General features: G+C 46.2%; 1 protein-coding gene across 2 annotated transcripts in view; it reads right to left on the bottom strand.

The window, feature by feature from the left end:
• Nucleotides 1–26161, bottom strand: part of DCX (doublecortin) — a 158381-nt gene that overhangs the window by 116278 nt on the left and 15942 nt on the right. For both annotated transcript variants that reach the window (XM_084813353.1, XM_084813354.1), the window contains one exon: nucleotides 7682–8022. In XM_084813353.1, coding sequence (XP_084669479.1) covers nucleotides 7682–8022 — 341 coding nt within the window. The remainder of the gene's footprint in view (nucleotides 1–7681; nucleotides 8023–26161) is intronic.

The following is a 26161-nucleotide window of genomic DNA, read 5'->3' on the forward strand; positions in this document are numbered from 1 at the left end:
AACCTCCCCCCTCCCAAAAAAAAGCCTCAGAAAAAAAAGAGAGAAGTTGTGCCACCCCTGCCACTGGTGAGTCCAACCTGTAAGGAGCTGTTGAGAATTTCTCCTCCCCCTGGAGAAATTTGCTGAAATTTTCCCCACAATTTCTCTGCCCACAAATGGGGTGGAGAATTTTGAGAGGCCATTTGTGCACAGCTCTAATTAAGTCCCGCTCACTTTACAAAAGACCTGTTTCTGGTGGAAATGAAAACTGATAGAACTGGTTTGTTGATATGGATCAACACAGCTGCCTGAAATTTTGGACTCTCCTTGTGGCCATGGGGACTGTACCTGAACTTCAGACTTTACCACTTCACCACTGTTCAGCAGTGTAGGCTAGTGCAGCCTTTCCCAAGCTTGGCTCCCCAGTTCCTGTAGGACTACAAATCCCACCATCCCTTGCCATTGTCTATGCTGTCTAGGGGGTGACGGGATTTGTAGTTCAAGACCACCTGAGGACCCAAAGCTCGGCTATTGAATCTCCATGAGATGTGTGGTCAACATTATAGATGGGCAGCAACCATGGGGCCCTCTTAAAGCGACTTGATGAATGGCACCACCATCCCTCCAGAAACAAAGGTTTCGTTTGTACTTTTGGCTGTGACCCAGGGCTCCCATTCAAGAACCTTTTTAAGAAACTGTTCTTCCCTAGTGTATCTTTATTTCCCTTCCTCTGCTTGAACAAACTCACTTCACCCGTCATCTAAGTGAAGGTGGCAAATTCACCTCTGCAGAAGCTAAAAATGGCCTAGTCTTGCTACACTTTTGCATCTGCTTTTCCGGCAGGAATCTGGAGTTCACCTATCACCTGCCACATTGCATTCTTGTACAGGCAAAGATTGCTAGAGGGGAACATTCTAGCAGGACTAGGAATTCTCTGATGAGGAAGGCCACAAATGTCCTGACACATGAATATGTATGTAACTTCACTGGAAAAGACAGGTAACATTTTAGAAGAAGCAAAAGCACTTAGCTAACGATTTATGAAAATAAGAGCCATGGAACAATGTTCCCATTTTCAGTAGTTGCATAATGATTTGTATATATCATATCTCTTCATATTTAGAAAATGTAGTTGAATTTCCTATAATACCATGACTTGAAAATCATGGAGGCATGCCAAAGGGGGACGACGACACACCAGCTATTTAATATTGCCTGTCAGGGGAGAGGGCTCCAAATTTTGGATTTAAAAAACCCACATTCTAGGAGCAGATCCTGAAGCTAAACTTGTATTACATAATATAGGAGGATTTTTTAAATAATTCTGGCATGACTTTGTTGGCCATGGGATGTAGATATTCTTTGCAAAGACAGTTCAGCTGATGGTCAACATGGTGCTAAGAGAGGATAAGATAGACATCTTAACAACTTCACCATGGTGCCCACTTGCAATTAGCAAGATGTTGCATAAAACTGTGCATAAGGCAGGTACACTGGTAGAGGGATGAAAAGATCGCTCCTTCACCACTCCTGTGCCTTCATTGGCTATGTCCTCGAAAAGGCAGCATCTGATTAGTTGAGCTCACTGCTACACAAAGGTAAGGAGGAAAGACCCTTTCCTTTAAAATGGCACATCATGGTTGCAACCTCAACTGCTCCAGCACTTATACCATTTCAGGTCGCAGGTTCTGCCAATGCTCTGTGCTATAGCCTGAGTTGCAGGGATCTGCTATGGATCAGATCTTGAGCAGGTTTAGATTGGGTCAGGTTTCTGAGGTAAGGCAAATGGAAAGCTTCCAGTGGGGCTGGGAGCAAGACAAGGTTGTCTGTATGTTGCTCCAACAAGGACAAGGAGTAGATCAAGATTGAGCCTTAAATAGGAATTTGTCTGGATGACTCTGCCTCAACACTAACTGAGGCTTTGTCTCTTAAAGGGGTCTGGACTGCTTTGGAAGCCTCAAGCCACAAGGATGTGAGAGTAGCTGTGGCATGCTAGTGTCCTCATGGCCGGAGTCCTTAGATTCCAAAGATGGCAAGGCAAGTGGCAACCTCTTCTGGAAGCAGAAGAGCCAACCCCTAAGATCTTTCTGGGCAACTGTGTCCTGGGGAGGTAGAAAACTCATGATGCCTTTCAGTGACTGAGTCCTCTTCTTAAGCTAGAGCCTCCTTGGAGGACAAAGGGTTGGGATCCTCTGAGGATGAAGGTTTGGGGTCTTGTAGGGGTGTATGGACCCCACCTACCTGGGTCTGCTGGGGAGTCAACAGGGGGGGAGGAGATCTGGTCCTCCCCCCTGGAATCCTCCCCGGCCGGATCCACTCCGTGGCGAGTCCGCAGAGCCAACGGCTAGGGCTGGCCGCTGCCGGACTTCTGGCTGTGGCTGGTCTATGGATGCAAATGGCGTCTGGCATAGCGGATGCCATTTGCGTGCCTCCCTTTGGCCATGATAGGCTAAGTAAAGATTTGCATAGCCTATCACGGCCAAAGGGAGGCACACAAATGGAGTCCGCTATGCCATTCGCATGTCTCCCTTGGCCGTGATAGGCTACGTAAAGATTTATGTAGCCTATCACGGCAAAAAGGGAAGGACGCAGATGGTGTCCGCTATGCTGGACGCCATTTTGCATCCGCATGGGACAGATGATGTTGCATACTTGGTGGCCATTAAGGGTCCATTGATGCAACATTACAGAACTGAATGGAGCATTCATACCTGTAATGTTGCATAAAAGGGGCCTTTAAAGCCGCCAAGTACACAGTGTTACCTACCCAGAAGTGCCCAAGCTGCCATTGTTGTGTACAATGGTGGCTCGCTAGGGAGGACAGGTGGCCCCATGACTTTGTTGGGCACTTTCCGGGCCACAACAAAGCTCGTATGGTGCCGCGAGCAGGGGCAGGTGGCAGCAGAAGCTTGGCGAGCACCTGACAAAGCTGGGTGTGGGTGAGTCTGTCTATCCCTAGCTGTAATTTGCACAAATAGCCATGCACAGCCCTAGTTTTTACCCCTTCCTGCTGGCTTTATCCTGGTTTTAATATGTGCTGTTTTATTATCACCGTTTCATTATCTTGTGTTCCGTATTTTTAATTTACCTGTGCACCACTCAGAGAATTTTGGCTATTGGGCAGTCTAAAAATGTAATAAATATGTACATAAATAACTTCAGACAGGCCTTAGGGACAGGAAGGGCTTTGTGGAGCAGATGCTGACTAGGAAGAGGTCCTGTGAGATAGGGAAGCTAATGAGCAGGGAGCCCACAGGGACCTTAGCTAATGCACCTGCTTTGCATGTAGAAATTCCCAAGTTCAATCCCCAGTATCTCCATTAAGTCAGAGATGGGGTACTTGTGGCCCTCCAGGTGTTGCTGGACTACAACTCCCATCATCCCCAGATAGCATGGCTGATGGTCAGGAGTGATGGTAGTTGTAGACCAGCAACACGTGGAAGGCCACAGGTGTCCCCTACCCCTGGTTTAAATGGTCATACAACAAATTATGGAAACAACTCTTCTCAGCCTGAGTCTGTACCCACTGCCAGTCACAGCTAACCATATTGGGCTAGATGGACCAATGGTCTGAGACAGTATAAGGCAGCTTCCTAAGATCCAAAGGCTTTTGGAGAAGTTCATACTGATGCCTGATGCCCATTTTGGAAAGAAATAAGATAGCATTTGGTTGGTTGGGTGGTTGGGTGGTTGGTTGGTTGCCTCTTTGGGACAGATCTATAGAGCCCGAATGTTGAGGTTCTCAGCTAACTGTTTATAGGGAGGAAACAATGTGTTAACATTCATCCACTATTCTTGCTTTTTTTATTATTATTTCCGGACTTTATTTCCTTTGTCTCTTCCCCCTGCCTCCATCAAGGTTACCTACACACACAAATATATGCATCCAGAATACACTGTAATTTCAGGAAGCCTTCCTTGAATGACCAGCCACGGTTTATTAAATTCAGTCTTATCAGAACTTTTTTTTTTTTTAATGTTTTAATTGTTTTAATGTGGTGTTTTATTATTTTATCTTTGCTGTTCACTGCTCCAAAACCTTTTTAATGTGGAGAGGTATATAAATATTGTAAATAAAATAAAATAAATCTGGATTTCTACATAAAAACCTTCTTAAGCAATTGTACCAGGTGGTCCAAAAGTAGGTATACAGTTGTTTAGAACGTTGATGGGAGGGGGAGAGAATGTGTGAGTAGAAGATGTGTGGATCGAGTCAGAATGACAACTGGGAAGAGTGAGTGACAGGGAGTGACAGTTAAATCAGTTAAGTGGAATATATTTTGAGCACTTACGAGATTAAACAGTGTTACACAAATGTAAATGTAATAAACAATGTAATAAAATGCAAATAAACTATACTGTATACCTACTTTTGGGCCACTCTGTATACAGCTGCAAAGTCATGTGCAGCATGTAACTGGAAGTCTCCAAAGCAACCAACTAAAAAGCAGTGGATTGATAAAATCTGGGAGACTATGACTTTGTATAAACTTACTCAGCAAGTGCAGCGAGTAAGGAATCCTAACTTTAAGAAATATATTATGGCACCATGGTTTCCCTTCAATTCCTATGTTGAAGCCCTTCAAACTTTTGATCAAATACCAGCCAAGTAGAGTTGCCTATATTTTTTTCTGACTACGCAGATACACACACATGCACACAAAATCACACGCACATGCACATGGTCCTTTTATATGCTGTATAAATTGTATTTTTATTCTTTCATTAGATATTGAGCTCCTCCCTAGGCCATTTTACTGTAGATGTTGCATAAGCATATTAGTTATAGACTAAGAATTAAAATTAGTAAATTCCTTTGTTTCTTTAATGATCTTGATTTATTATTATGTACGTTCTTCTTTTTGTTGCCTTTATTTTGTCAACTTCATTTCAAAATAAAATAAAATTTCATGATTAAAAAAGCCAAGTGCCTGTGCACATGTATGAAGCACAGCACAAAAATGGTGCACACGATGGCGCACATGAGATTCCTTATTGTGCGTTGTTTCAGCAATGCATACAAGTATCTGTGTGCACTGAGATAGTATACAAGAGAAACAGAGACATGATAGAACAGAAGGGACTTTGAAAGCTGCAGGAAACTCAGAAGGAAGAAGCACAGTATTGACTCTAGCCCATCGGGTAATAATGGAACACAGCAGGGGAAATCTACGCATCCCTAAAAATTCCTCCACGCTCCTTTGGTTTGTTATGTTGTTAGACAGAAAGCAGCCCAGAATTTGCTCTAGAATGTTCTGACGAGTGTGTTTGAGAACTGTTGAGACTAAAACTATGCGCAAATGGCCTCTTGAAATTCTCCACCTTATTTGTTGGCAAAGAAATTTGCAGGAGGTGGGGGGGGGAACCATTTCGCTGAATTTCTCCAGGGGGAGGAGAAATTCAGTAACAATGTCTTGAGGGTGGGGCTCACTCTTAGCAGTGGTAGCAGCCACCATTTTACATCCTCCACAATGTCCCAGAACTAGCATCATCATGTGGAGAAAATGGTGGCTGCCTCCCCACCCCACCCCACCCCAAAATGGGCAGGGAATATTTGCGTGGGGGGGATCTGTATCGCAGCCGTTTTTTTCTAGTATGGTGAGAACAAGAAAAATCTCGGAAATTTTCTCTCAGAAAATGTCTTCTGAGAAATTTCGGCTCTGCTCCAGTGGAGACTGTACCCTAAAGGCAAAATACTCCAGTACAAGCTGCTTGTATTATTTATTTTAGAAAAAATAACAACACAATCCTCTGGAGAATATTCGCAGCTCACTGGTGCTTAGGACAGTGGTGATGGTGCATCTGTTTTCCTCAGATGGTTGGCTGCATTCCCCCACCTGATACTAATAGCAGTGACAATTTAGTAACAACAACCCCCGGCCTGACAAGTCTGGCTTCTCTAGGAACAGATGGTGGCCACTTTGGCAGGTTAATTTTAGGCTTCAGTAGATGTTCACTTAGTCAGCAGGGCTTTAGTGTCAGGGAAGGAAAATGGAAAACACAGGCAAGGAAAACAGGAAGAGTAGATGGCAAAGGATTGGTGGGAGGGAGCTAAGGCTGCAATCCTGTGCGTACTTACTTTGGAGTAAATCCTGTCGAACTCAGTGTAACTTCTGTGGAAGTATGTTTAGGATCGTGCTGCATTTTGTGTTATTTTATTTAAATGATTTTTGACCGCCTTTAAGGATAGAACCAGAATGGCCTTTCAGCCATTTTAAGGATGTTCCATTGAACACTCACCTGGCTTTTCAATGATTTAATGAATTACAGTGAAATGTTAGCATATTGCATGTTGGGTGGAGCCCGTTCTATATATTAGTTCCGCTTATTTCTCCTAAAGGCTGTGATTCAACAGGAGGTTTATGCAATTGTCTCAAACTGCTTACAGATTTGGGAAGGAACGGAGGCAAGCAAGCAAGAAATAAACAAAGAAACAAATTGTGCAAGCAAGTCACATAGAGGAGCATCATGTTGGCTTAAGTAGTGCTCATCTGACCTACGGGGGCCTCATTTGACCCAGTCAGCTGACCTGGCCAAGCATCATGTGAATAGGCTTTGGTTGTGATTAGGTGGCAAGTCTGGGTAAGATTAAGAAGGGGAAAACCCCTCTGAGGAAACTGTCTTGGTCCAGAAATGACTTCCACTAGGGTGGCCATGTGTCCTCTTTTACTGTCCTCTGTTTACTTGTTTCTTCCTTTCTTCTACAGAGGACACTGCTCTATTTGAAGGGGTCCCAGAGAAACGATCTCCATTTGAAGGAGTCCTCTGTGTGAAGAGAGTGTGAAGCCCTGCCCATTTCCAATTTAAAGATTTAAAAACACTCATAAGAACTGTTCCCATCAAGAGTTAGCACCTGGACAGCAGACTGAACAGGCGGTCACACAGGTTACTTGCGTTGCAGTGAGATGTACTGCACTTCTGTTTGAATATAATAGTCATTTCCAAATTCCCATCTACACATATGCATTAGCATATGCAAATTGGTGTCCTCTGTGTCCTCTTTTGGGGGGATGCATTTCCTCTTTTTTGGTGATTCAAAAGTGGCCACCGTAGTTCCAACCCTGGCTGTTAGACTGACTTATGACTCCAGTGAGACTAGGGATGCACAGATCATGTAAAATCCACTCCGTCTGTCTTTCACAGATTGTCAGACACCTTTTGTTCCATCATCCGCTCACAGACGGATTCAAATGCTTTCTCGTTATGTGGAAAAATACAGAATTATTCCAGAAGAGGGTTCGCAACAAGTTACATAATTTTCCTTAGTATGTAACATTTAGCATATTGTCCCCCATTCCATTCAACTTTTCCCCATTATATTTACCAGTCTCAGAAGAAACGTGCGTATTTTACTATGAATAAATATGTGTAAATTTCAGAAAAGTAAAAAAATGATCTGAAAGTCCACAGACTCTGTGCAGCCTGAGGGAGTTCGTCTGCAGCAGATTCCGCAGGTCGGATTCTTAGAAATCCAAGCTCATTTTAGTCCATCTCAAATTTCTCCAGCATCCCTAAGTGAGACTAGGAAAGAGACAGGTTCTGTAACTGAGCTCCCATTTTGAAGCCCTTTGCCTTGGAAGAAGGCGAGGCTTGTCTGTAACTGAGACAAGTTACACAGAATTCTGCAACTTCATGGTTTACTCCACTGCTGTACTGATCCGAGACTCAGGACATTAGGGGTGTTTGAACAAAATGGCCTTACCTGCTTTCCGTCGAGGGTGTACAGCTTTTTGACGACTCCCGTTTCCAGCTTTATGGCTTCCGTGATATCGGTGAGAACTTGCTCAAATGAATGTGCTGTCTTCTTATTCAGGAGCACACGGACTGCCTTCCTTGGCTTCACCCCACTACGAATGATGGTCACCAGCTTGGGACGCACAAAATCCTTGTTCTCCCTTGCCTGGGCACTGTTGCTGCTGGCCAGAGACTGGGGGGCTTTCACATTGGCTGAGGTTTTCACATTGACAGACCAGTTGGGGTTGACGTTCTTAGTATACTCCACTTTCTTAAAAAAGTTGTCTGAGGAACATACATAACTTTCACCTTTGGAGAACGGAAAAGAGGGAAGAGGGTTACTCAGGGGTAGCAACAAGTTGTAACATGCTATTATTTCCATGGCTAGAGCCAGCTGGAAGAGGGGAAATGGTCCAATCTGTAATCACGTTTCTTAAATGCAGATGGTTTCTAAAACAGTGGAAAATATCAATATGATCTATTCTCCCATGGCTATTATCCAAATGTCTCCCACCTGACAGATCAGTGGTTACTAAGGAGGAGGGACCAGATATCTGGATATCTTCAGAGTCAAGGACTGTACTGGCTGAAGAGAGCCTGTGGTCGTACAAATAAAGTATCAAGTAATCAGAACTTGTTTCTTTTAAAATGTTTTAATTGTTTTAACATGGTGTTTTATTCTTTTATCCTTGCCGTTCACCACTCCAAAACCTTTTGCTGTGGAGCAGTATATAAATATTGTAAATAAATAAATAAATAAATAAATAAATAAATAAATAAAATTAAAGGAGACATTCATTTGTGCAAATAAAGAAATAAAAACAATGTTTTCCAAAATCCTATATACGAATGGTGCATTCATTCTCTGAGTGTGGATCCTTCCGTAGCCAAAATGACCATACACACACACACACACACACCAGCTCAGTAAGGACTAAACATGCTCAGTGGCCAAGGAATGCTGACGGATTGCTGAGAAGTGCAGCGGAGGCTGTTGGCTCTGATGTCAGCAGGGTGGTGAGTCCGTTCCGGGTTTCAGTAAGGACTCTAAAAAAGCTATCCAAGGTGTGACCCACTTGAATGAGAAAGTTCAGCTTCTCCTGCCATAGGATGTAGCAGTGGAACAAAGCTGGGTCTGCCATTCACTTATTAAGGCCGCCTTCCAGTTGTGTTGGACTACAAGACATTGGGTGGGGATGATGGGAGTTGTACTTCAATGGAACTGGAGGGCAGCAGATTGAGGAAGGCTGTGTTATGGGATCTCCAAGGGTACAGCCTCAGTTTGAGAGATTCCCAAGCAGTGGAGTCTCCGATGTCAGTGGGGCAGTGAATCCATTCCGGATTTCAGTTGGAACCAGTCAGAACTCTAAAGGAGCCATCCAAGGTGTGGAGCACCCTGGATAGCTCCTTTAGAGTTCTGACTGAAACCCGGAGCGGATTCACTGCCCCGCTGACATCGGAGTTACCAGCCTCCGCTGGAGAGGCGTGCATGTGTGGGAAGGGACAACAGGAAGCTGGGTGGGAAATGGGAAGGGAATGGAGAATCCTGGAAGAAGATGGGTAACTGCCACCCTGAACAGGAGCACTCCACAGTTCAGCACAATGTTGCAGTCCCACTTGCATTATTATCATTATCATGATCATTATTATTCACAACCGCAACCATATAAATTTGACAAACGGGGGAAACACATGGGGTCACATTCAGGCTGCGTTGTTTGAAACCTTTATATCTGTTGACTGCAGCAGTGGCATGTGAGGTAGTTAGGAGCGTAGGAAGCTGCCTTATACTGAGTCAGACCCTGGGTCCATCTAGCCCAGTATTGTCAGCACTGACTGGCAGCAGCTCTCTGGGGTTTCAGGAAGGACTTTTTCCCAGCCCTACCTGGAGACACCGGGGATCGAACCTGGGACCTTCTACATGCAAAGCAGGGGCTTTACCACCGAGCTATGGCCCCTCCCCATGGTAGGTGACTGGCTTCTGCCACTGAGTGCTTCTGCATGGGCAAAGGGAACCAGACACGCTTCCCAGGAGGTATCACAAGGTGGTAACAGAGGTCAAAGGGGTTCCCCACACTGACTCCAAACACAGATTCTGGGGTGTGTAGGAGAAAGCATTCTCTTACGTATTTCTCAGCTCATGGAATGTTGTTTGATGGGACGGAGTCAAGGGGCAGGTTTGGAAAATGCGTCTGGCTCTATTTCTTCTTCTGTCTGAAGCAATCGGCTCGGTGCTGGATGAGTGGGAAGGGGATGTGGGCAGGGTGTGGGGAAGGACTGGAACTCTCCATCCCTCACCATCACCTACATACCAGCTTCAATGGGCCTTTATTTTTTAAATATGGCTCAAAAGAATGTTGCAAGGAAATCTCTCACTCACATTTCAATTTTTAGAATTGCCAAGCTTTGTCCATTTCCAGAAGTTGTTTTTTCTGACCTTTGAAAGTAACTCGTCAAGGACAGGGGAAAACTAATCTTCAGCATTCAAACAGAATTTCTCTCTATGTATATTGTATTACATTTCTAGTAACACAGCCTGTGACATAGACTAGCTGAACTGATTGTGATGCCACAGAGTGTCCACAGACATTCAAAGTGTTCAGGAACAATACTGCCAGAAGGATTCAGTCTAGCTTTTAATCACTCACATTTCTACAAGGCTCATTTTGTTAATTGTTGAAGACATTTAACGTAACTACAAATAGAATCAGCTTTTCAACAATAGCAGAGCGATTATCTATATTTTTAGAAGAAACTCTTACTTTCAAAACATTCATCAAAGGGTTGCAATGAAAAGAAAAATTACCAAGGGAGATACTATCACAGATAGTATCCCCCGTGGTCTTGTTATCATGTACAAAACGGAAATTTTACATCATGTATAGAAAAGGAGAGAATCAGGCCTCTCGCTTCTTGTACGAGCAATTTCTTGGAATGGACAGCTATTCAGTAACAGTATATGAATAGCTATTCAGAAAACAGTAGCCATAGCAAATGGTCTTTGTTGTACTATCTGGAATCCACTAAAAGAGTTATGACCTTGGGGCAACTGCAGTAAAACACTCCTGTCAACTAACATTACTCCTGTCACTGATATAATTAATTTTCTACGGTGCATCTTATCTAAAAAGAAAAAAGCCAGGGTTATTCTTATTCATCACAGGGGAAAGGGTTAGGCTATATCCAAATTCAGTAGACAATCTTAGAGTAAAAGTCAGCAATTTAAAATTAATTTCAGCACTCCTTTCCCCCACTAAAAAAATAAAATAAAAATCAGTTCTATAAGGTATAACCTGCCAATTTAAGCTAATGGTTATCACATTACTCACCGGAGCAATTATCCCATGCACATTTAATAGAGACCAATTCTCATTTGACTCAGTGGGACTTATGTCTGAGTAAACATACCTAGGATTGCTTTTCTGCACTGGGCTTTCTATTCTGCCTTGGATCCCTGTTGAATGTTGTTGTGGAAATAATCCCAAATGATCTTTAAGTTGGATAAATGAGGCATTATCTGGAAAACACTCTCCTCCGAAAAGTACGAGAAGCATTGGCCTCACCACCCGCTTTTGCCCCCTGACCTTCCTCAAGGCGAGGGACAGAGGGAAGGAATTACTGCTACCATAGGCCCCAGTCTGAGGCGTGGATGCTACTGTGAGGAGGTCTGCTAGTGTCCAGGTCTCACTCCTGAGGCCTAAGGTTTCCACAAGCCCTCCCTGTTTGCTCTGGGAAGTTTACGTTTGAGAAAGGGAGAGAGAAGGCATTGAGCAGAGCTAGCCGTGAGCGTCAGTGGCTCAGGGCTTGTATCTACTGCCAGCAGAGGTCCTCCGGACAGGGGTGAGCCCCAAAATGGAGCACTGGAGGGGCAAGGCAGGGGTGGAGCAGGGGCCACTCTGGGTGCCCTAGAGCCAAAGCTGCTCCGCTCCTCCGAGAGACTCCAGGATCAGGTTCCTCAGCTATGCCAGCCTGAAGCTGACATAGCTAATTTCCCATCCCGATTTGGTTCCAGGCGGGGCGGGGGGAGAGATTCATAGAATCATAGAACCATAGGGCTGGAAGGGGCCTACAAGACCATCAAGTCCAACCCCCTGCTCAGTGCAGGAAGCCTGATTCCCAGGCGGTGCCCCATCCAAGTACTAACCAGGGCTGACCCCGCTTAGCTTCCGAGATTGGGCACATCCAGCCCTTTGCTCGTGACTACTGATGTTCATAAAGAAAAAGTCGGGTGACCTGAAAAACCCAGTAAAGCCATCACATATTTCCTGTCCTGGCTAGGATGAGCCAAATGGCCTTTTGAATTGGTGGAGGAGTCACCATATTACTTCCCTGCCTCACCCTGGCCTATACTCAGACATTATTTGTTTTACTATTCTTCCGTTTAAAAGACTGATGCTCTACAGTACTCTCTTCCTTCCATCCACCTCTGCAAAGTGGGTGGCCTTCCCCTTCACACTGGGAGTACACCAGGCATCCCTAACCTAGTGTCTTCGTACAGCTTAAGGTGATATTCCTGGACCATCACTAAACCTTACGACACTACTTCATACCTGAACATACCTGCTGACTTTCCTCATTAGGAAGAATACAATGGTTGTTCATTTTTGGAAAACCATTTCTCCCCGCACCCCCGCACCCCACCCCCCAAAGGAGTTTTACTCGGTTTATTTTAGTCATTCATCAAATAATTATCTAGACCCATTTCAGTCGGGCTTCAGGCCTGGGCATGGGACAGAAACGGCCTTGGTCGCCTTGGTGGATGATATGAGGAGGGCTCTGGATAGGGGTGAATGCTCCTTCCTTGTTCTCCTCGACCTCTCAGCGGCTTTTGATACCGTTGACCACGGTATCCTCCTGGACCGCCTGGAGGGGTTGGGCATTGGAAACACTGTATTGCGGTGGTTCCAGTCCTTCCTCTCTGGCAGGTACCAGAGGGTAGCACTGGGAGAGGAGGTTTCGGACCCGTGGCCACTTACTTGTGGGGTGCCACAGGGTTCCATCCTCTCCCCGATGCTATTTAACATCTATGTGAAGCCACTGGGGGCTATCATCAGGAGGTTTGGGGTGCAGTGTCATCAATATGCGGATGACACTCAGCTCTACCTCTCATTCAAATCTTCACCAAGGTTGGCCGTAGAATCCCTGTCCAAATGTCTGGAGACGGTGAGTGGCTGGATGGGGAGGAATAAGCTGAAGCTCAACCCTGACAAGACTGAGGTACTTTTGGTGGGAGACAAGAGGAGGCTGGGGGATGTTGACCTGGTGTTGAATGGGGTACAACTACCCTTGAAAGACCAGGTCCGCAGCCTGGGGGTCATTTTGGACTCCCAGCTGTCCATGGAGGCTCAGGTGTCAGCTGTGAGCCGGACAGCGCTGTATCAACTCCATCTGATACGGCGGCTGCGCCCCTACCTTCCTGACCATCTGCTCCCATCTGTAGTACATGCCCTGGTCTCCTCTCGTTTAGACTACTGTAATGCGCTCTACGTGGGGTTACCCTTGAAGACGGTTCGGAAACTGCAGCTGGTACAGAACGCGGCGGCTCGCCTGATTAAAGGCAGCCGCCGGCGAGATCACATCACTCCAGTGCTGAAGGAGTTGCACTGGTTACCAGTTGTTTTCCGGGCCAAATTCAAGGTGTTGGTTTTGACCTTTAAAACCCTATATGGTTCCGGCCCAGCCTATCTTAAGGAGCGCCTCCAGCAACACCAGACAGACCGCTTAACAAGATCAGCCTCGGATGGCCTTCTCTCTGTCCCATCAGCCAGGACAGCTAGACTGGTGGGGACGAGGGAGAGGGCCTTCTCTGTGGTGGCCCCCACTCTGTGGAACTCCCTCCCTAGGGAACTCCGTCATGCCCCCTCTTTAATGAGCTTCCGTCGTGCATTAAAAACGTGGTTGTTCAGGCAGGCATTTGGGGTGGGTTAGGGTATTTTTTAAAAAAAAATTATGGTAAAATTTTATTGTTTTAAATTGTTTATGGTGGGTTGTACATCGCCCAGAGTGGCTGGGTGACCAGTCAGATGGGCGATTAATAAATTTAATAAATAAATTAATAAATAAATAAGCAACAGTGATGGATGACCAGCTGTGTGAATGACATTTATCAGTCAAGAGAATAAGAAAGGATAGTGGCTAGAGTGTTGGACTGGGAGTTGGCAGATCCGGGTTCTAGTCCCTACTCGGCCATGGAAGTTCACTGGGTGACTTTGGGCCAGTCACAGACTCTCAGCCCAATCCACCTCACAGGGTTGTTTTGAGGATAAAATGGAAGAGGAGGAGGAGGAGAATGTAAGCCACCTTGGGTTCCTTGCAAGAGGAAAAAAGGCAGGATAAATGCAATAAATAAATAAATAGGTATGGCTCACCATTAAATGTATATTTGCAGCTTCTGAACTTTGAAATCCAAATGAAGAGATGGTGGTTCACATCCTTAAGGGTGCAATCCTATGCATGTTTAGAGAGCAAAAAGTCCTACAACTCCCAGCATGCCCCAGCCAGCCATGCTGGCTGGGGCATGCTGGGAGTTGTAGGACTTTTCTCTCTCTAAACATGCATAGGATTACGCCCTAAAATGATGTTGTGGCTACATGTCAACCGGTCACACTCTTCCATGCTATGGTGTGATGTACTATATTTCTATTTGAATTATAATAATTATGTACAGTATTTCTATAATAAACTATAATAATTATCTTACAACGCATATGCAAATTTTATGCAAATCACACTGTCCTCTTTGTTGGTGATGCATTTCCTCTTTTTTGGTAATTCATAAGTGGCCACCCTACAATCACCACCAATCAAGGCTAGTGCTAGTAAAGTGTTAACCAAAATTAATTTTGGCTTCCTCTTTTTCCCAGGCTGCTCTCTTAAAGCACACCTCTTGTGCCAAAGCGTCCTTGCATGTCCTTACCTGATCACAGCACGCTCAGGAAGCTGGTGGACAGACTCACTTCATCCAACACATGGCAAAAACTCTATTAGGTTTATAAGACAAGGAAGCCTCTAATAAGATGACATGAAAATGGATGGTAATATTTACCTCTTTATTGTTTCTCCAGGTCTAATGCTAATTCATCATAAGATAACAACAACAAAATAAAATAAACACAACTGGTGTGGGTGCATATATAATTTCAGTTTGTTCCCCCTACCCCCATTTTTAATCAAGGATAACTTTCTGAAGGTCTCTCTCTCTCTCTCTCTCCCCCTCCCTCCCCCCCCCTCCTTCTTTCTTCCTCACTCCTTGGAAAATAATTTATGTTCAACGTTTCTGCAAAGAAACATGGCTTTTAATGATAAACACTGTATTCTTGCTTTAATTGAATTGTTTCAGCTTTGATTGTACAATTGGGATTTTATGGCATAGTGTGTGTAGTTTAAATTACTTCTGCTTGTAAATTGCCTTCAGCACTTTATGAGAAAGGCAATGGATTAAGGCAGTAAAATATATTGGTACATATGTAGTAAAAGAATAACCCGAACAGAATGGAAATTGTCAATTTGGGATGACTGAGAATCACAGGTTTGAGTGAGAATGACTGACAGAAATACCCTTGAAGGGAGGAGGAAGCCACGTCTCAACTCTTCCCCACCCATCCAATATTTACAGTAGGGTTGTAATCCTATCCTAAGACCACATGCAGCTCCATTCAAGATACTGGAATTCTTTTAAGTACCACAGAGTGCAAAACTAGAAGTGTAACAAGCAAGGACAGCCCATGAGGTGTGGCAGTTCCACATGATCCAAGAGACACACCCCAGGGATTCTTTGCAATGTCATAGAAGTGCAATGAATGGGCCGGGTATGATTAACTAGTCAGACAACCTGCTTTTTTATTCAGTTGCCTGTCTGGTTGGTAGGAATATCACCAAGATGTAATGGCAGCAAATTGTGGGTTAATTAAGCTACAATTTGCCAGGTCATGTACTCCACAAGAGCCGCTTCTACTTTCTTTCTTTCTTTCTTTCTTTCTTTCTCTCTCTCTCTCTCTCTCTCTCTCTTTTTCTTTCCTTACTTACTTTCTTACATTTGTATACCACTCCACATCCAGACAGATTTCGGAGCAGTGAACAATACAGATAGGTTAAAAGAATAAAAGAATAAAAACACCATGCTAAAATATTTACTACTTTTAAAAAGAAACAGAGCTCTGATAAAACCGCAGCCAGTCACTCAAGGAAAACTTCCTGAAATAGCAGTGTTTTCAGGAGGCACTGGAAGCAACACAATATGGGTGCCTGCCTGACTTCCAAAGGCAGGAAATTCCGTAGGAAGGGGGCTAGGGATGGCACGGGCGCCCGTTTCGGTCTGCAAATCCATTGGACTGCTGGCGCCAGCACCCCCCAAGCTGCTCCCACCGAGCCCTTCCCCCCGCTGTAGTCCATCCCACGCTCAGCAAGCAGCCCGCAACTTACCCAGGCCCATCCCCCTTCCCTGGAATCGCCATGTTTTAAAAAATACGGTGATCAGAACTCTGTCCATAGACTTATATATGCAAAAAGCGCCATGAGTCTTGCACATATGGCTGATTCACAACACTTTTTGCGTATAAGTCTATGTGTGCACATGGACTTATATGCAGAATGCGCAGTGAATCACCCATATACACAAGATTCACGGCGCCTTTTGCATATAAGTCTATGGATACAGAGTTCTGATTGCCATGTTTTTTAAAAAACATGGTGATTGTTGCAGAGTCAGATGGGCCTTGGTAATTTGTGGGCCGCTCATAAAGTGCAGGAGGGGCTTGAGCGCAGTCTGGGGACCGGCGAGCAGGGCCAGGGGCTGCGGGGCTCCCTGGAGAACCTGGACGGGGGGGTGCCCTAAAGGGGGCCACCACACTGAAGGCTCTTCTCATGGTGGACTCCAATCGGGCCATAGGTCCATGTGGAACCATCAGGAGCATGCCCTTGATCTCAGTGACTGGGCAGTTTGGTAAGGGAGAAGGTGCTTTCTCAGGTATCCTGGTCCCAAGTTGTTTAGGGCTTTGTACACTAGTACTAGAACCTTAAATCTGGCCCGGTAGTGAATAAGCAGATTATTGCATAATCAAGCTCCAATTGGCCTGATCATAGGTTGTTGTAAACCTGGACACTTTAGGTTGTCTGTGGGTTAACCAACCCAAAGTTATCCTATGCTTAGTTTGTTGGTTAACTTTGGGTCATTTAACCCACAAACAGCCCAAAGTGTCTAGGTTCACACTTCATGCAACAACCTATGGTCGGGCCAATCAGAGGCTGGCTATGCAAAGCAGAAGCAACACACAACTTAGCAAATTGTGGGTTCATTACACGGGAATAGGCCTGTATTTTCAGGCTCAGAAATGGGAGGTTTGGGAGCATGTAATGCTGGTATCAAATACAAGGCATGCATATGAGGTTGGTTTCACACTATGTAAATAAGAGTGTATGAGACTAAAGGTTTTTTTCCAGTTCTTCTTAATATACATACATGGATTCATATATATCCGTGAAGGAAAAGGGAAGGAGGATCCCAGACGCCAGGACCGGTCCCAACCTCCCTGCAAGGGAGGACCACCCAGGACCCGATCCCGGGTTCCCCTTCCCAAAAACAGGACTGTCCAAACCCAGCTTTTCAGTCCCCCCAAATACCCGGTAGCCACCCTCGTAAGCCAAGAGGCACTAAATTAGCACTGAGGTTATGCAGAGAGACCACACCAACTAAAGGTTGGATAAAGGTTTATTAAGATCAAAATAAAGGGGTAGAGGGAAAGGGAAGGATGGAAGTAGCCAGTTACACAGAGGGTACAAAGCTAAATCACTTAACTAAATACAGAGAGCTTCATGCATGCACACCCAAGCCAAAATATTAAATCTACCTGGCCTATCCTTGCACACCTAAGAATGGATCTCCCCAGAGAGCAACCAGCTGTCTGCAGGTCCAAGACAACCAGGATGAAGGGAGACCCCATGCCTTGACCTCAGCCCATTTTTAAAGCCCAGCCCTGGCAACCCAGGGCAGATTTTGCTTCAGCCAATCACTGGCTCAGTCCCTGGGTGGACCGCCCTTGCCTCCAAGAGGCTGGAACTCCCCACCAACTCCAGCTGCTGGGGGGTGCTGGCACTTTCTAGTTAGCAGGGGCTGTGTCTGGTCTCGGGCCAAGGAGCCTCTAGATTACAAACAATTCCATGTGGTTACATCCAATGTGGCAGCCTGACCCAATCTTATGGTGGAAAGCAGGCAGTTATCCTTGACAATATCCATAGCAATAAATACATATGAAATGCATATATGTGGAAATACAACTTTCTAGCAATTATACATAAGCTTCAACAAAAGCAGACCAGATGTCCAGATATATATCCATTCAAAGTGTCATCTATATGCTACCCTGTATGAACCTAAACCTTGCACACTCTTCATTCCCTCCTCTTGCACATGTGCAAGGAGGAGATAGAAAATTTCCACATCCACTTTTAAGCAAATCACAGTTCCCTTTTACATCAAAACTCAAGAAACTGTAGTTTGCTCAAACTATGGTTTCTTAAAACAAGCTGCAATCCCATCATGGTTTCAGACTCTGGCTTGCTCTGAAACCAAATCTGACACAAACCATGGTTCCTTGAGTTTGGAAGCAACAGAGAACAATGGTTTGTTTAGAAGTAGAAGAAAATGTTTTCCATCTCCCCTTTGTGGCTACACAAGAGGAGAAGGGAGGGGGAATGTGTGAGCCCGAGACTCATGCAGCCGCAGTTACTAGGGATGTTGGAGGAGTCCAGTTTGTTGCCAGCTCACACACCCCACCCCACCCGGATGCTAGCTCTTGGACCCCTGAGCTTGCCTGACTTGGACCCCTGAGCTCGCAGCTCCCTCCTTGTCCACAAGCCACCATTTTAGGCAAAATTGTGGGTATGCCTTTTACGGAAATCTCCATTTTGCCCCCAATGGCAGCTGTAAATAGCGCACTCAATTTTGCATAAACCGTGCTATTTACGGCCACCATTTGGGGGCAAAACGGCAATTTCCTTAGAAGGCTTACCTGTGATTTTGCATAAAATGGCGGCTTGTGGGAAAGTAGGATGCCGCATTCTGCTCACTGGGCACTCATGGACCATCTGGGAGATTGTACTGTGCACCTGCCAGGGCTGGGCAAGCGGCAGGTGTCTGGTGAGTGGCATATGTGGTGGGAGCAGGGAGGTTCGCCCATCCTTATCGATCACATAAGCAAGAAACTATGGTTTCTTACTATGTCTGAACGGTCCCCATTACTCCCGAATGCTTCTCCAGCTTGGGCTTTAATCCAAGCTGCGGAAGAATTCTACTGCTTTCCCTCTCCCTCCCACTGTCTTTTGCCACTGGAGGCAGAGCAGTCACATGGGAGGGAAGTGAGAGGGAAAGGGTGGGAAGTTGCAAGCCAATCTGACTGGAGCCTGGAGGAGCTTCCTGGTTGGTACTAGATACCCTTCAGAACACCCCAGATTTAATTCTGTCCAACAGCAGGGGAGAGAGGAGGGTATGTGTGTGTATGAAGAGATGGGAGGCTCAGACACTTGCCCCCTTTCTTGGCAACTTGGAGAATTTGAAAGGGAAGACCTGGGAAACCCCTTTGCCTTTTTCAACACCAACATTCCCAAATGGTCTCGTTTAATTCTGAAAGAGAATGAAGGAAGTCACCGCCTTTCATATCAGTGTGGCAGTGAAAAGGAATCCCAGCAGTTCCTACTCTGAAAGCCAGAGCAGCGTGCTCTTGGAAGTCCACCTTCTCCCATAGCCAGGTTTTAGGATCTCCAAGGGAGACCCTCTTCTCAACACTGCTGCCATGAGAGCTGTGTTTGGTGGAGACGTGAGAGACGGCCTTCTCGGTGGTGGCTCCCAGGCTCTGGAACTCCTGGGGGAAGCTAGGTTGGCCCCTCTCTGTTCTCCTTTTGCTGGTAGGCAAGGATGTTTTTATCCATGCAGGTCTTTGGCATATAAGCTGGTCTGTTGCGGAAGGTTTGTTTTTAATTGTTGGTGCTGTTTATTTCTTTTCTTTTTATGTGTTTTAATTGTGTTTTTAATTTAATTGTTTTCATGAGATTTTTTAAAATCTGGACTGTATTGTTAGCTGCCTTGAGCACCATTTTTGTGTGTGGAAAGGCAGGGTATTAAGTAAGTAAGTAAGTAAAGTAAATAAATGTGGATACAGTGTTGTACGTAGACCGGGGACACCTAGTTCAAATACATGCTGAGCCACTAAGCTCACTGGGTGATCTTGGACCATTCTCCCTCTCTCTCTCTCTCTGTATCACGTATCTCACAGAGCTGTTGTGAAGATATCATGGGATACCCGACAAGCTGACCTGAGTTTCTTGGATGAAGGGCAGGATACAAATGAGATAGTAATCAGTGCCACTGAGAGTCAGGAGATCCGGATTGTAGTCCCCACTTGGCCATGGAAGCTCACTGGGTGACTTTGGGCCAGTCACAGACTCTCAGCCCAACCCAACTCTCAGGGTTGCTGTTGTGAGGATAAAAGGGAGAGGAGGAGGATTATGTATGCCGCCTTGGGTTCCTTAAGGAGATGAAAAGGTGGGATATAAATGTAATAAATAATAATTAAAAATAGTACTAGTAATAATAATAACTTACTTAAGTAGTCATGCAAACAGAACAGGGGTTGGATCCAGACTTAGTCATACTTAGAGCAGGCCCATTGAAATAAATGGGACTTAAGACAGTAATGACTAACTCAAAGTCCATTGATTTCAATGGGTCTGCTCTTAAGTTTGGATCCAATAGGGATGTGAGAACCCATCCCAGCTCAGGTTCTCCGGGTGCCAGCCGAGCTGTTCCCCTGCTCGCTGGCCCTCCGGGCTGCAGTCGAGCCTCCCCTCCATGCTCAGTAAGCAGCCTGCAACTTACCCGGGCCTGTTCGTCTCTGTCCCAATCACCATGTTTTTTTAAAGTTCACATAGACTTATATGCAAAAAGCGCTGTGGATCACCCATACACCCTAGTTTCACAGCGCTATTTTGCCTATAATTCTGTGGGCAAGCACTGCCGATCGCCACCTTTTTTAAAAACATGGTGATCGAGACAGAGACGAACAGGCCCGGGTAAGTTGCGGGCTGCTTACCGGGCATGCGGGGGGGGGGGCTCGACTGCAGCCTGAAGGGCCAGCGAGGGGGGGGAGCTCGGTGGGTGCAGCTCGAGGGGTGTGGGTGCCAAAGGTCCGACAGATTTGCAGACCAAAACGGGCGCCTGTGCCATCCCTAGGATCCAAACCCAGGAGAACTTTACTGCTAATGTTAATGTAGAAATAAACTTCTATATGAAGTATGGAAGCACTCAAAGTTACTTCTCAGCTTTTAAAAGCTATACAGAAATTTAATGATACAATCACTGGAAGAGTCATGATCTGAGGCGGGGGCTGCTCCAAACATCATAGGATAGTAACCCCACATTTTCCATGATGTGTACAGCCATAAGGGGGCTGTAGACAATCTCATCCATATCACATATGTAATTGTGTGTTCACTACATTCATACATCATATATATATATATACACACACACACACACACACACGCACATATATAAATATAATAAAAACACACATTTTATGGGTATGCCTTAAGCACAATGGGTTAGATCCAGGATCTGTCTTTCATGGACAGAAGGGGTCTGCTTGCAGAAGGTGCCTCTGCCTGGTTTTGGGGGATCTCCCCTCCACCCTGCACCACAGCTCAATCCATTCATCTAGGTCCCTCAACCGTCTGTGTAGCATTCTGCAGGGGCTGCCATTAGAAGTAAGGGTTGGGAAAAAACATTGCCATCCAGCCCGCTTGCACAAGCTTACATCTGGATCCAGCCCATCGTGTGCAAAGTGCAAAAACTTGCAAACATCTGGTTAAAGCATCAGGTTAAACACCTTGCTGACCAAAGGGGAGGAAGCGGAATTGTGGCCATTTTGAAATTCAGCCATGAATACTCATTCCCATGACTTCTCTCCAAAGGGCAACAGCCAATTTCTCTGACTGTCAGTTGAGCTCTCCCAGAGCACCCATTATGTGCCATAGTTGGATTGAATTTCCACCGAATGAGCTCCGCTTCCACTTTACAGGGATTTACAATTTAAGTAGGAATTTCACACGCTTAGAACCAGTCTGGGTTTCTCTATATTTTTCTGTTTCTGCCACCTGTATGGTAAACAGCCTCATGTGAGAAGGCTCTGAAAAACTATAAAATGTTGAGATTCAAAATATTTCCAATGTTCTCGTTCCCAGAGACCCTTTCCTTCTTTTGTTTGTCCAATTCAATCAGTCTCTTCTGGGACACCTGATAACATAACAAATAATATAATATCAGCACAGCAGGGAAGACATCCCCTCTGGGAACATGGCAGTATCCTTTTCAGAATGACGTAAACCATTAGAAACAACAACGCCCCACTGTGCTGAACCTAGTTAACCTAATATCTCTTGATTGTAGAGATGTTTGGATAGTAAGTGTTCATCAGTTTTCTTCTGAGAAAGGAGATGTCTGTATGTCACAGCATCAAGGTATTGACACCTGTTCCCCAGCCACCCCAGCCCGATCTCCAAAAAGGAGAAGGAAAAATACTCTAGGAACAGGCTCTGTGCTTCCTGATATACAATCCTCGTTCCTAGAACAGCCCCAGAGCACCTTCAAATACTGCTTCCCAGAAAGCTGCAGGGAGATTCTAGGAATGAGGCTTCTGTTGGCAGGAACCACAGAGCCTGTTCATAAAGCATTATTTTTCCTTTCTCCCCCTTTCCCCAGCTTTGTTCAGCAACAGCAGATGCTGGGGGTCTGGGGGCTGCTAGATAAAGCTTGCGGGACTACACCTTTTGGCTTGGGGGGCTGCACTTTTTGCACCCCTGAATTAGGCCCTAATAGGCCTTAGAGAGACCACTCAAATTGATTTGTAAGCTGTTCTAAGGGCCAAATGAGACACAAAGTTAATTGCATGAACGCAATTAATGTTCTTTTTTTGTTATGTAAATCGTAGCTGTGGGGAAGCCTGAGCAGACATGGGGCCAGCGGGAAGGGGAGTTTTACTCAGTCCCTTCCTGACATGGTCCCAACAAAAATCACCTCTCCATTTGCAAGGGAAGCGTCCAGTGGTGGCAATGAGAGGTTCAGAGAGGCCATTTTTGTCGAGACCGTGGCAGGGTGACAAGGCGTTAAACTCCCCCTCCCCACCCTCAATACCGCTGAGGCAGCTTATGCTCTCCCAAGTGACCACTGCTATGTACATAACAAAAAATGTACATTAATTGAATTTACACAATTAACGTCACATCGAGTTTGGCTATAAGCTATCCCCATGCCAGTAACTGCAGACTTACATAACGACCTACCTTGGTTGTCTACTGGGACAATGTGAAGCAGAGGAATTTATTCCTCTTCAGTATAAGTGTCAAACCTTGCCTTAGAGGTCCTGGCTTGTCCCCATTTGGCCAGTGTTACCAAGCACCCTAAATCCCTTCTCCCCACAACATCAGTGGGATTTGCCTCATCATCACTGGTGTTGTGCCCTAGCAGTCTTTGTGGTCAGATATAACTCCTAAATAAGCCTTGCACGATAGCTCCTACCGAATTGCATCCCAGATTGACGTTTTATTTGGGCTTCTGCCTTGGAGACAGGCCCAGCCCTGCCATTGGGCGGAGTGAGGCAGTTGCCTCAGGGCAGCAGATGCTGGGAGGCGACAGCAGGGTGTTGGGAGATTGCTGTGGGCAATCACCCAGCCTGCCCTGTGACCCCTAAGCTAGTCTGCTGCCTTCAGGTGTGGTGGAAAATGCTGTTCCCTGGCCAGTAGCAAAGAATGACTCAACTGCCAGTCCAGTCAGCTTTTGTACATGGAATGGGAGGCACCAACTTCTCCTTTGCCTCAGGCGTAAGGATGGACGAAAGTCCCTTACCTGGTCCCACAGCTGTTTTTGGTGTGGGGGGGAGACGCTTCGTTTCTCACCCCGAAATTCTAGGCAGGGGGGAGGCGCCCCACCCCTCCCGGCCGAAATTCAGGCCAGGGGGGAGGCGCCCCATCCCTCCCCGCCGAAATTCTGGCCGGGGGGTAGCGCCCCGTCTCTCCGGCCGCGAAATAAAAAAGTAAATTGTAAAAAAAAAAAAAACATGATAGGCTACGTAACAATTTATGTAGCCTATCACGGCTAGATTTTCAAAGTCAGCCGTGATAGGCTACGTAAATCTTTACGTAGCCTATCACGGCTGACTTTGAAAAAAAAAAAGCGTGTACGCAAATGGCGGCGCCCATGGGCGCCGCCATTTGCATTCCTTATTTGGGCATGGGTAGTCTACGTAAAGATTTACGTAGACTATGGCAAAAATAAGGGCAACGTTATTTGCGTTGCCCTTATTTTCACCGTACCCGTGCCCAAATAAGGAACACAAATGGCGGCGCCCATGGGTGCCACCATTTGCGTACATGCTTTTTTTTTTTTTCAAAGTCAGCCGTGATAGGCTACGTAAAGATTTACATAGCCTATCACGGCTGAGTCTGAAAATCTAGCCGTGGTAGGCTACGTAAATCGTTACGTAGCCTATCACTTTTTTTTTTTTTTACTTTACTGGGAAATGGCGGCAGCGGCGGCAGCCGGTCGGAAGAATGGTCGCCGCCCCCGTCGCCCCCGCCACCGAAACGCCACCGAAACGCCGCCGAGAGGGACATTCGACAGAGGTAAGTCCCATCCCGGGGGGGCGGGGGGCGGAGAATTTCCCCACCAATTTCGGGGGGCCGAATGCGTTGGCATTCAGCCTCCCGGAGATTCGTGGAGAAATTCTCCAACATCAGGCGGCAGAATGCCTTGGGCTGGCCCTTCCCGGAGCTGTCAGTTCACTCTTGCCCTGGCTGTATGACTCGGTCAGCACTCATTCCATTGTGGGGGGAAGTAGTGACTTAAAGGCTGACTGGGCACCTGTTTGGACATCCACAGGATGGTGGCCCTGTGTTCCTTCTGGCCCAGCCTTTAAAGCAACAGTGAGCAGGGGTTGTGGGGGGCACATTACCCCCCAGACCCAACCGGGAGCTGCTCTACTACCCCACCCTGCCGCACCACCCAAATTGCCACCAAAATCTGGAGGCGCAGCTGCAAAAATCAGGGCTTTTTTTTGCTACTGCCGCAGCAAATTTTGTGGCAGGCATGGGGACATGGGGTCACAATAGGGGGCTGGATGTGGCCCATGGGCCATGTGTTGCCCACCCCTGTTTCAAAGCATTTGGCAGGGCCATTTGGGCACCAATTCCACTGGAAAGCACCAGCAGCATGGTTCTCACCTGTTGGTTGTCCATCTGATGCACGGAGAGCTAGAAGGGCCTATTAATTCTTCATTCACACCTGACAGCACACCCCTCCTGAAATGAACCTATCCATATGCCAGATTCAGCATCTAAGGTCCTCCTCTGAGTGCCTCCTCCAAGGGAAGCTCAGAAGGCAGCAATGAGGGACAGGGCCTTCTCAGTGGTGGCCCCCCATCTGTGGAACGAGCTCCCTGATGAGGTCCATCTGGCGCCAACATTGTTATCTTTTCAGCATCAGGTTAGGACCTCTCTGTTTTCCCAGGCACTTGACAGCACATGATGAGTTTTAATCAGTCCTAGATGTGTCTTTAGTTATGGCTGACAGTTCAAAGTTGTTTTTAGTTATATGTTGTTTGTGTATATTGTCTGTGTGCTTTTATGTAAATGGTATTTAAACTTTGAGTATTGTATTTAATGTTTTAACTTCTGTAAACTGCCCAGAGAGCTTCGGCTACGGGGAGGTATAGAAATGTAATACATCATCATCATGAGACGAGCCCACAAATGGCTAGCTTACCCATGCATTTTTCCCTGCTTGAGGACTGCAGCATCAAGCAAGGCATGAATGCTTCATCCCCAGGTGGTGTAACATTTGCAGGATGAGCCCTTGAAAAGCCTTGCATTTGTGGGGACCTGTGAATAGGGGTGGACGAAAGTCACTTACCTGTCCTCGAAGCTTGTTCGCGGTGGGGGGGAGGTGCTTCGCTGCTCCCCCCGCGAAGTTCAGGCCGGGGGGGGAGGCTTCCCGCCTCGCCCGGCCGAAATTCAGGCCGGGGAGGAGGCGCCTCGCCTCGCCCGGCCGCGAACTAGGGATGGCGGAGAATTTCTCCCCGAAACTTCGGGGGGCCAAGCGCCAACGTGTTCGGCCCCCCGAACAAGTTTCGGGGAGAAATTCTCCGCCATCCCTACCTGTGAATAAGTCCACTTGTGAGTACATGTCTCAGCCAGGCCCGGTGTCAGCACATGGTGTTCTCATGCATTTGCCAGGACCCTCTGCTCATGTCTGCCCTGGGCCCTCATTAAACATCCCCGTATCCCTGATGTTATCCCATTCCTAGATGATGTTCCACTCAATTTGCAAATGGCTATTCTCACTTTTCTGAATTGTGATGCAATTCTCCAAACAATGCATACAAAAATGTGTATATTAATGGAAAGC

This window comes from Heloderma suspectum, chromosome 9, assembly GCF_057233095.1.
Source record: "Heloderma suspectum isolate Gila_16-S chromosome 9, 16-S_ref, whole genome shotgun sequence".
In the NCBI taxonomy this organism is placed as follows: domain Eukaryota; kingdom Metazoa; phylum Chordata; class Lepidosauria; order Squamata; family Helodermatidae; genus Heloderma; species Heloderma suspectum.